The following is an 11368-nucleotide window of genomic DNA, read 5'->3' as shown; positions in this document are numbered from 1 at the left end:
AAGCAAAAGGAGCACCAGGTCAGTGCTGATGCTGACTGGCTTTAGGGTCAGGGGAGGGGTCAGACGTGGAACCTGTGAGCTTCTATATGACACCGACCCTGGCCCAGCCTCTCTGTTGGCTGTGATCCAAATTCATAAAGACTGTTCTAGTCAGCGAATCTCCCTGATGTTTCTGTCCTGAGTATAATTGGAGATGACTCACCAGGCACCTCTGAGTTTCCTCAGGACTCTGATCTTGGTGACAAGAGTTGAGGACTTTTCATCTCTGTAAGTGTCAATCTGCATTTGGTGCACGTGAGAATAGTCCTCATATTAAAATGATATTTTAAAAATATGTAGAGATGGCATTAGTAAGCACAGTATTCTAAACTTAGAGAGGTTCACTAGAGAAACCGTGAGGAGAAGATGAAGTCCCACATCCTGACAGGAAACAGCCTCCATCTGCACCTGCCTCTGGGGCTGACTCTGATCAGTGGGTCCTGAGCGCCCCCTGCAGCTGATTTCCCCCCAGCGTTCCTGCAGGGAGGTTTGTGTCTGGGCTCACACTGACTTCCCCTCACTGTGTCTCTCGCACAGTAATACACAGCCGTGTCCTCAGCTCTCAGGCTGCTCATTCGCAGATACAGCGTGTTCTTGGCGTTGTCTCTGGAGATGGTGAATCGGCCCTTCACGGAGTCTGCGTAGTATATGTAACTACTACTACTACTAATGTATGAGACCCACTCCAGCCCCTTCCCTGGAGCCTGGCGGACCCAGCCCATGGCATAGTTGCTAAAGGTGAATCCAGAGGCTACACAGGAGAGTCTCAGGGAACCCCCAGGCTGGACCAAGCCTCCCCCAGACTCCACCAGCTGCACCTCACACTGGACACATGCAAACAAAAGAAACCCTGGTCAGAAACTGCCACACGTATCCACTGTTTCTCTCATTCTTATCCAGTCATACTCAATTTTTCTATTTCTCCATGAATTACCTTTTAAAACAACAACAAGAAAAACCCAGCTCAGCCATGGCTCCATGCTGAGTCCTCTGTGTTCAGTGCTGATCACCAAATGAAAACACCAGAAAATCCCAAGGCTGGGGCTCCTCTCCCACAGCTGCAGGGTGAGGGCTGGGCTGCTTTTCATCAGCAGAGGGAGGACCCTATTTGCATGTCTCCTACTATATAGCAAGCTCTGGGGTGAGAGGCCTGAGGAGAGAGTGGGGCTCACAGCATGTGAGAGTGTCCTGGGGGAGATTTGTGATATTGATAGCATTTGGAAATTGGTTTCTTATTGTCAGTTTGTTCTGTGATAAAACCTTAAAACCTATAAAAGTTATAATTTTGTAATTTCTATTTTAAAACAGTTGTATTGAGGTACAACAGATCTACATAAAATGCAAATATTTGAAGTTAGCACCAATCATCTTTTTTTTATATGCAGGGAAAACATGGTACATAGTTTCAATGTTATTTCCATGTTACAGATGAAAAATTGCCAGCAAAAGCACAGATGGGTTGTACAATATCCCTAGGGTTGACATTTGGTCAGAGTGAGCCTGGGTATCTGGGCCTGTGCTTCTCACCACTGGACCTGACTTCTCCCTGAACCAAGTTCAGCATACAGGGAGTTGCACCTAGTGAGGTTTGCAGAACGCTTTTTCTGTAATAAGAACATGGCGTCAGGTGTATGCACTGTTGTGAAAACCTATCAAATGTAAAGAATAGCACGTTTCCTACAGTTTTATTTTCTCAAGTGTCATACATTTCTCATGTTAGTGTCTATCTTTCTATTAATCTTTATTGAACACATTATTCACTCATTTGCAATATGCTTATTGAAGCGTTATTGATATGTAATAAATATTGCATAATTAATGTGCACAATTTAATAAGCACTGAAGCCGAGCATGGTGGTGCATACATGTAGTGCCAGCTACATAGAGCAGAGGGAGGAGGATTGCTGGAGACCCAGGGTCTGAGGCAGCAGAGAGCTGTGATCTCACCACTGAGCTCCAGCCTGGATGACAAAGCAAGAAAGGAAAAAAAAATGTCTCCAAAGGAAAAAAAAATGAAATTTCACACGTGCTCACCTGTGCATCCAAAATAGAAATCAAGTTAACAATGAATTACACTTAAATGCTTTGCTGTGTTCCTCTAATTCCTGTCTCCCAGTGATTTTCTCCTTCACTTATGAAGCTTAGTTTGGCTGCATATGAAATTCTGGGTTGAAAATTCTTTTCTTTAAGAATGTTGAATATTGGCCCCCACTCTTTTCTGGCTTGTAGGGTTTCTGCAGAGAGATGTGCTGATAGTTTGATGGGTTCACTTTGCGGGTAACCCGATCTTACTCTCTGGCTGCCCTTAACATTTTTTCATTCATTTCAACCTTGGTGAATCTGACGATTATGTGTCTTGTGGTTGCTCTTCTCTAGGAGTATCAATGTGGTGTTCTCTGTATTTCCAGAATTTGAATGTTGGCCTGTCTTGCTAGGTTGGGGAAGTTCTCCTGGATAATATCCTGAAGAGTGTTTTCCAACTTGGTTCAATTCTTTCAGGTACACCAATCAAACGAAGGTTTAGTCTTTTCACATAGTTCCATATTTATGGAGGCTTTGTTCATTCCTTTTCATTCTTTTTTCTCTAATCTTGTCTTCACACTTTATTTCGTTAGGTTGATCTTGAATCTCTGAAACCCTTTCTTCCATGTGATCGATTCAGCTATTGATACTTGTGTATGCTTCACGAAGTTGTTGTGCTGTGTTTTACAGCTTCATCAAGTTATTTATGTTCTTGTCTAAACTGGTTATTCTAGTTAACAATTCATCTAACCATATTTCAAGGTTCTTAGCTTCCCTGCATTGGGTTTGAACATGCTCCTTCAGCTCAGAGGAGTTTTTTATTACCCACCTTCTGAAGCCTCCTTCTGTAAATTCATCAAACTCATTCTCCATCCAGTTTTGTTCCTGTTCTGAAGAGGAGTCAATAGGAAGTCAAACTGTCTCTGTTTGCAGATGACATGATTGTATATTTAGAAAACTCCATCGTCTCAGCCCCAAATTTCCTTATAAGCAACTTCAATGAAGTCACAGGATACAAAATCAATATTCAAAAATCACAAGCATTCCCATACACCAATAATTCCAATACAGCCACATCACGAGTGAACTCCCGTTCACAACGGCTACAAATAAAATACAATACTTAGGAATACAACCTACAAGGAATGGGAAGGACCTCTTCAAGGAGATCTACAAACCGCTGCCCAAGGAAATAAGAGAGAATACAAACAAATAGAAAAACATTTCATGGACATGGAAAGGAAGATTGAATGTGAAAATGGGCTCAAAGTAATTTATAGATTCAATGCTATCCCCATCAAGCTACCACTGACTTTTGTCTCATAATTAGAAAAAACTACTTTACACTTCATATGAAACCAAAAAAGAGCCTGTAAAGTGAATACAATCCTAAGCAAAATAAAAAAAAAAAAGCTGGAGGCATTAGGGTTGATGAAAGCTCTTTAATTCTGATATTTCAACTTGAGACATATGAACTTCTATATCAATTGACTCATGCAAATCTCAGGAGAATAGTTACAAAATAACTCTCTAATTCATGAGTATTTCTCTAATACTAGGCTGACCTTACTCCCAACAATCTTCTGGAAAGGTTGAAGAAGAAATAAATAGTGAATTCAATTTTTAAATTAAAATTATCAAAACTTTATGGAACCCATGAACACACTTTGCCAAAGGTACTGCTACTAGTGTGTATGACCTCCCTCAAGGACACAGCCAAAATTACCCTATGACTTAATATCTGAAGGTCCATGGATGATTTGTTTTACCTCCCATATTAGACTTTGCTATGTTACATGCAGAACAACAAAGTATTTTAAGAGATTGATATTTGCGGTATTAGTCTGTTTTCACACTGCTAATAAAGACATACCTGAGACTGGGTAATTTATAGAGGAAAAAGTTTAATGGACGTACAGTTACACATGGCTTGGGAGGCCTCAACATCATGGCAGAAAACAAGGAGGAGCAAGTTATATCTTACATGGAGATGGCAGCAGGCAAAGAGAGGGCAGGGAAACTCCCATTTTAAAAACCATCAGATCTTGTGAGAGTCATCCAGAATCACAAGAACAGCACAAGGAAGAACGGCCTCCATGATTCAATTACCTCCCAGTGGATTCCTCTCATGACACGTGGGAATTGTGGGAGATAAGTTCAAGATGAGATTTGAGAAGGGACACAGCCAAACTATATGATTCCGCCCCTGGCCCCTTTCAAATCTCATGTCCTTACATTTCAGAACCATTCATGACTTTCCAATAGCCCCCAAAGTCTTAATTCATTTGAGCCTTAACACAAAAGTCCACAGCCCAAGGTCTCATCTGAGATGAGGCAAGTACCTTCCATCTTTGAGCCTGTAAAATAAAAAACAAGCCAGCTACTTCCTAGATACATCGGAGGAGCTCGGGGCCTGCGGAGAGAACCAGGACCCACATCTTCCTTCACATGGGCAGGGGCCACTGAATCGGAGAGAACCGGGACCCACATCTTCCTTCACATGGGCGGGGGCCACTGAATCGGAGAGAACCGGGACCCACATCTTCCTTCACATGGGCGGGGGCCACTGAATGGCACTTCAGATAAAAAAAGGGTAACTTGAAAATCCTCAGTGAGTTGTTTGAGGATGATGGTGCTAATCTTGCTGGAGTGTGACACCCCTAGTGTTTGCATGCCCTTTCTACGGAATTGGGGAAAATCCACAGAACCCCGCTCTTCTGTCCTGTGGTGTTTGTTAGGGAAAAAGAACAATAGCTGCTCTCAAATACCTGGATCCCCTTCACTACCTGCAGGGAAAACCAACCAAAACCTGTGTCCTGTGGGCATTGGTGGAGTAAAAATTAAATAAAAATAATCATAATTTTAAAAAAGGCCAGACGTGGTGGCTCACACCTGTAATCTCAGCACTTTGGGAGGTCAAGGTGGCCAGATCACAAGGTCAGGAATTCGAGCCCAGCCTGGCCAACATGGTAAAACCTGTCTCTACTAAAATTACAAAAACTAGCCTGGCGTGGTGGTGCGTGCCTGTAATTCCAGTTACTCAGGAGACTAAGGCAGGAGAATCACTTGAACCTGGGAGGTGGAGGTTGCAGTGAGCCGAGATGGTACCATTGTACTATAGCCTGGGCAATAGGGTGAGACGCCATCTCAAAAAAAAAAATTCATTTAAGTTCAAAGACAAATACTCTGTCAGACATACAGACACTGAGAAAATGTATTGCTAGCACAATCATCATTCAGTAGATGTTTTAGCCAATTTTCCAGATGAGTAGCCAAATGACATAGAATCTAAGCACAAATCTATCCAAATATAAATGGTTAAAAATGGAAAAAATAATTGGAAATGTATTTTAATATTTGTGATTATTCTAATATATAACTATGTAAAGCAGTAATAAAAATGTAAACAATATTATATTTTATAGTATATATAAGACCAAACAGAGAAAACAAAATCAAGGAAGTAGAAGGAGGAGTTAGAAGTATATAGTTTTAATATCTCTGAACTACATATACAAATATCATTATCTGAGAATCTGATCATATAAAATTCTTATTGTAAATCTTGAGGTAACCAATAAAACATTAATTAAAAATAAATTAAGTCATAAATAAATTTACAGAAGATATAAACTTTACAATAATATGCCACATTAAAACAATAATTAACAGGCCGGGCACAGTGGCTCATGCCTGTAATCCCAGCACTTTGGGAGACCAAGGTGAGTGGATCACCTGAAGTTGGGAGTTCGAGACTAGCCTGACAAAGACGGAGAAACCCCGTCTCTACTAAAAATATAGCTTTGAAAAGAAGGAAATTCTGGCTTTTGCAACAACACGGATGGGCCTGGAGGACATGATGCTAAGTGGAATAAGCCAGATGCAGAAAGACAAATGCTGCCTGATCTCATTTACATGTGGGATCTAAAACATCCAAGCTCTTGAATGCGGAGAGTAGACTAGTGGGTCCCAGGACCTGGGAGGAGAGGGAAATCGGATGTTGTTGGTCAAAGGAGACAGAATTTCAGTTGCACAGGGTGAATGAGGTCTGGAGAGCTAATGTACAGCAATGCTGCTATATTTAATATTGAATTGTAAACATGATTTTTGCTAAAAGGGAAGATCGTAGGTGTTCTCATCAGACACACACACACACACACACACACACACACAGAGTACATTTCTAAAATAATAAAATGGGCTGGGCACGGTGGCTCACACCTGTAATCCTAGCACTTTGGGAGGCCAAGGCCGACAGATCCCTTGAGGTCAGGAGTTCGAGACCAGCCTGGCCAACGTGACAAAACCCTGTCTCTACTAAAAGTACAGAAAAAAAATTAGCTGGGTGTGGTGGTGAGCACCTGTAAACCCAGCTACTTGTGAAGCTGAGGCAGGAGAATCGCTTGAACCCAGGAGTTGGAGGTTACAGTGAGCCAAGATGGCACCATTGCACTCCAGCCTAGACAACAAGAGAGAAACTACGTCTCAAAAATCAAACAACAAATGGTAGCTCTGTGCGAAGATGAATATACAAATTACCTTGAGATGATGAGCATTTCACAATGTGCATATGATATGGTTTGGTTCTGTGTCCTGGACCAAATCTCATGTTATATTATAATCCTCAGTCCTGGGGTGGGACCTGGTGGGAGATGAGTGGGTCATGGGGTGGGTCTTTCATGAGCGGTTCAGCACCAACTCCTGGTGCTGTTCTCACTACAGTGCGTGAGTTCTCACAAGATACAGTTGTCTAACAGGGTGTAGTCCCCCCACACCCCGACCCACTTCCTGCGGCTCCTGCTCTGGCCACGTGATGCACCTGCTCCCCTCTGTCTCCTGCCATGATCCTAACTTTCCTGAGTCTCCCCGGAAGGAGAAGCCACTGCACTTCCTGTACAGCCTGCAGAACCGTGAGCCAATTAAACATATTTTGTTTCTCAAATCCCCTAGTCTCAGATATTTTTTATAGCAGTGTGAGAATGGACTAATACAACATCAAAACATCAAGTGGGGCACCTTAAACCTATACATTTTAAAAAATATTTTATTTCTACTTCAATAAAATTGAAAAAAATTAAACTTACCCATAATAAAGAAATACATACTTCCTATTTTCTCAATAAAAGGGAGACAATATAGATAGAAAAACTTACACTAAGGCGTTTGTAACAGATTTGTTCATAATATTCATAAACTGGAAACAAATTTAAAGTCCATCGACAAAAAATAGATCAATATATTGTCACATATTTACTTAGTGGACTGTCTCAGATATAAAATCTCTGTCCTTCTTCTCTCTCTCCACATATGCATGAAGACTTTGAGGTTTCCTATCAGAGTCAGCTCATTAATTGAGTAAACGACACTATGTTGATCTAGAATTAACCTAAAAAAATGGCAAAGTAGTTCCTTACCAAAAAAAGGTCTATAATGTTTGATTCCATTTATATAAAGCTCAAAACAAAAAAAAAATGGATCTATGGTGTCAGAAATCAAAACATTTCCCCATGCAGGGTTTGACCGCAGGCACAGAGAAAGACGCATGTTAGGAGTGTGGACTTGCTGTTTAGGCTATCTTAGGAGTTCGGGACAAGGGTATTCACATTTGCCAGAAGCTCTCCAGTGACACATTTCAGATCTATAAATTTTTTCTTACATGTAAATTTTGTCTCATAAAAACAAAAAATAAAAAAGTGTAGAATAGTTTAAAATTCAGTAAAAATACAGCGAATATTAAAGCCCTATCCAAAATGTGAACATTATTATATGAATTAATAAAATGCATTTCAGTATACCTCCTAAAATTAAATCCTAGAAATAAGAAAAGATAACGGTAACACCAGAAACTTAGTAATTAAATAGCATACATTTCATAAAGAAGAAAAAATAGTCGAGACAGAGGCAACATGAAGTTTTTTCCAATCAAATGTCATTAAATTATTTATACAATATTTAATCTTTGTCAATAGTATAAATTGTTAATATTTTGTGTGGTATCACAACTGAGAACAACTTTCAAAGAGAAAAGGATATCTGAGAGCACGTGAACCAAATTGAATGTATTTTCAATGCTGGTCCAATGCTTACACCTTAAAGTTCTAATAATACCCTGGTTTTGAGTGCAGCTGTGGAAAAATTAATTTGAGGGGATAAATTAAAAGAATAATCTGTAATACACAGACATTGGCATTCCATGTCAGAAAAAAAATTGAAAATGTGTAATACATATAAAGTTCTAAAAAGAAACCTTGAAACATAAGAAGCGTCTCATGTATAGTAGGCTGTAATATGTTTGTTGGGAAAATTATTACCTTTATGTTGTTTTGAAAAACTAAAGCAAAGCATAATGAAATTAAGTGTTTTGTGCTTATCTAGTACAACAGCATGTTGAGAAAACTGAACAGGACTGTAACCCTGAGGAGATGGCCTGATCCAAAGAGAGGCATCAGATTAAAAAATATATAATTAAAATTTCATTGAAAATTGAGAAATTTTTGTCGTACCTCATATATTTATGGGGTACAAAGCTATGTTATGATTTATGAATGCAATAAAGAATAACTGAATCAAGCTAATTGACATATATATTACATAAAATTCTCAAATCCTTATCATTTTTTTGGTGACAAGAACATTTGAAATTTGTTCTTGGCTATTTTAAAATGACCAATACCCTATGTTTAAGCTTACAAATAGACATCGATTTATGTAAACCTTAGATAATAATTGAAATTAATTTTGGATTACTCTAATTTATACTTAGTTCGTCATTAATTTTAATTCTTTAGGACATGTTTCAGAATTATTTTACTATAATGTTAAACAAAAATGACTACACATGTATGCGTAGGTTTGTGTATTTACATATGTTTATAGATGTAAATTAATGTCACCATAGCTATGTAGTTGCTGATATCAACAGACGTTAATAAAACTCTAGAGGAATAAGTGCAAATTATTAGGAAGAATTATTTCTTGAGGCTATGTATTTAAAAAAAAACCCTACATATAAATGTAAAAATTACAAAAACATAAATATCAATAAAAAACACTTGATAAATAACCATAATAAAAATATCGCAACCTTATAAGGCTCCAGAGTCCTGCAAAAACAAACCCGCCTCCTGCAGCTGAGACAGGAAATCAATCCTTCCCCTGCACCTGTCCCGTCCTCAGTGGGTTCAGACCGCCCCCTGGTGGCCCCGCGCGCCCCTGCAGGGAGGTTTGTGTCTGGGCTCACACTGGCCTCCCCTCACTGTGTCTCTAGTACAGTAATACACGGCTGTGTCCTCGGTTTTCAGGCTGTTCATTTGCAGATACAGTGTGTTCTTTGAATCATCTCTTGAGATAGTGAATCTGCCTTTCACAGATGCAGCGTAGTCTGTTGTCCCACCATCAGCCTTGTTTTTAATACGGCCAACCCACTCCAGCCCCTTCCCTGGAGCCTGGCGGACCCAGCTCATCCAGTAGTCACTGAAGGTGAATCCAGAGGCTGCACAGGAGAGTTTCAGGGACCCCCCAGGCTGGACCAAGCCTCCCCCAGACTCCACCAGCTGCACCTCACACTGGACACCTGCAAACACAGAGACACTCTGGTCAGAAACTGCCACACAAATCCACTGTTTCTCTCACTCACGTCCACTCACACTCAGTATCTCTAGTTCCCTATAGATCACCTTTTAAAATAGCAACAAGGAAAACCCATGGCAGCCCAAACTCCATGGTGAGTCCTCTGTGTTCAGTGCTGATCACCGAATAGAAACACCTGGGAATTCTGGGGCTGGGCTCCGCTCTCAGAGCTGCAGGGTCAGGGCTGGGCTGGTTTTCATCAGCAGAGGGAGGGCCCTATTTGCATATCTCCTACTATGTAGCAAGCTGTGGGGTGGGACAGCTGAGGAGAGGACAGTGCCCAGAGCAGATGAGAGTGTCCTGTAAGCATGGGAAGTAATCCTGTCAGGAAAATGTAACTTCAGATTATGTGATTGTGCCTTGATAATCATTTAGCAATCATCATCTTATTTTATTTTTACATATTTGCAGAATATATTTAATTGAAGTGTCGATGTTACACTTTAAAGAAGATAAATTACGTACAGAACAGAGCAGTTGTGCAATGTGTTGAATATCACACATATGGACAGTGTCAGCCCTATTATCTCTGCCTGTGCCTCTAAACACTGGAGGAGACTGCTCCCCTGAGTCAGCTCCAGGGCAATGTGGGACATGCCTAGTGAGGTTTTCAGGCTGTCTCTCCTGTCATAACAACTGTATGTGATTTTGCTTCCCTAAGGTTTGAGGCGGTGCCCGGTGGTTGTATCATGGGTGCGGATTTATGAATAATGGTTAGCACCGTCCCCTTGCTATGAAGGTAAATGAGTTCTCATGAGATTTGGTTGTTTAACAGTGTGTGGGAACCTCCACCCTCTCTCTTTCTTTGCTCCTGCTCCCACCATACCCACCATATAAATTACTGTCAGCTCACCCTTTACCTTTTGCTAACATTGTAACTTTCCTGAGGCCTCCCCAGAAGCTGAAGAGATTCTATCGTCATGCTTCCCGTACAGCCGGCAGAATCATGAGTAAATTAAACCTGTTTTCTATATGAATTACTCAGTTTCAGGTATTTCTTGCAATGCGAGAACACACTAATAAAGCGGACATCTCCGTCATTTCACCAGGGTCCCTTGCAGTCTGCAACCACCCAGCTAAGGAGAGGGATGGTCCAGTCTCCATGACTGACACCGCCAAGGTGCTGCCTCAGGCCCAGATGGTTTGTGATGGATGTCACTTTACTAATCTTGAGTTCAGGGACTATAATGCCCTCCTCCCTCATGCCTCACAGATGGAGAAGCCACCCTGTGATTAACTCTCTCTTCTTTGGTCTGAACCCATTTCTAAGTGAGAGCCATTCTGCAGTGGTGGAATCCCACATTGTGGTGTGCTTCCTTATTTCAGGTGGGAAATGTCTGGAGCTCGCCTCTGCTGGTGCAGGTGGCCCATTTTTACCTTGGTGGTAGCCACCAGATGTGTAGAGAGGACAGGAACCCCCATGGACTTAGCCCAAACTTCATCCTCCTCTCCCTGGAGCTCTTCATGGGAACTGGGTCTTAGGGTCCCATGACAATTTAGTCATCATAGCCCTAACTAATTCGTGTGATGGCCAGAAATCCTTGAAATGTGCTGCTCCACAAGCCGCGGTCCCCAGTTTGCCATTCTGCTTCCACAGGCAGGACAGAAAGGTCTCCGATTAGTCTAAGCTAGTCTGGCATGTTTTTCTAGGAGTAGCTCTTCTTGTGACTGACACACT

General features: G+C 41.1%; 1 gene segment (V, D, J or C); it reads right to left on the bottom strand.

Annotated features, from left to right (window-relative positions):
- Nucleotides 1–469: 469 nt before the first annotated feature.
- Nucleotides 470–9845, bottom strand: LOC116463929 (immunoglobulin heavy variable 3-21-like). The segment is given in 2 exon segments: nucleotides 470–871; nucleotides 9738–9845. Coding segments are annotated over 2 exon segments (448 nt in total).
- Between the last annotated feature and the right edge of the window lie 1523 nt (nucleotides 9846–11368).

The sequence above is a fragment of the Hylobates moloch genome, unplaced genomic scaffold, assembly GCF_009828535.3.
Source record: "Hylobates moloch isolate HMO894 unplaced genomic scaffold, HMol_V3 SCAFFOLD_88, whole genome shotgun sequence".
Classification (NCBI taxonomy): Eukaryota; Metazoa; Chordata; class Mammalia; order Primates; family Hylobatidae; genus Hylobates; species Hylobates moloch.
The sequence above is the reverse complement of the archived record's forward strand: the minus strand, read 5'-3'. Positions and strand labels throughout refer to the sequence as shown.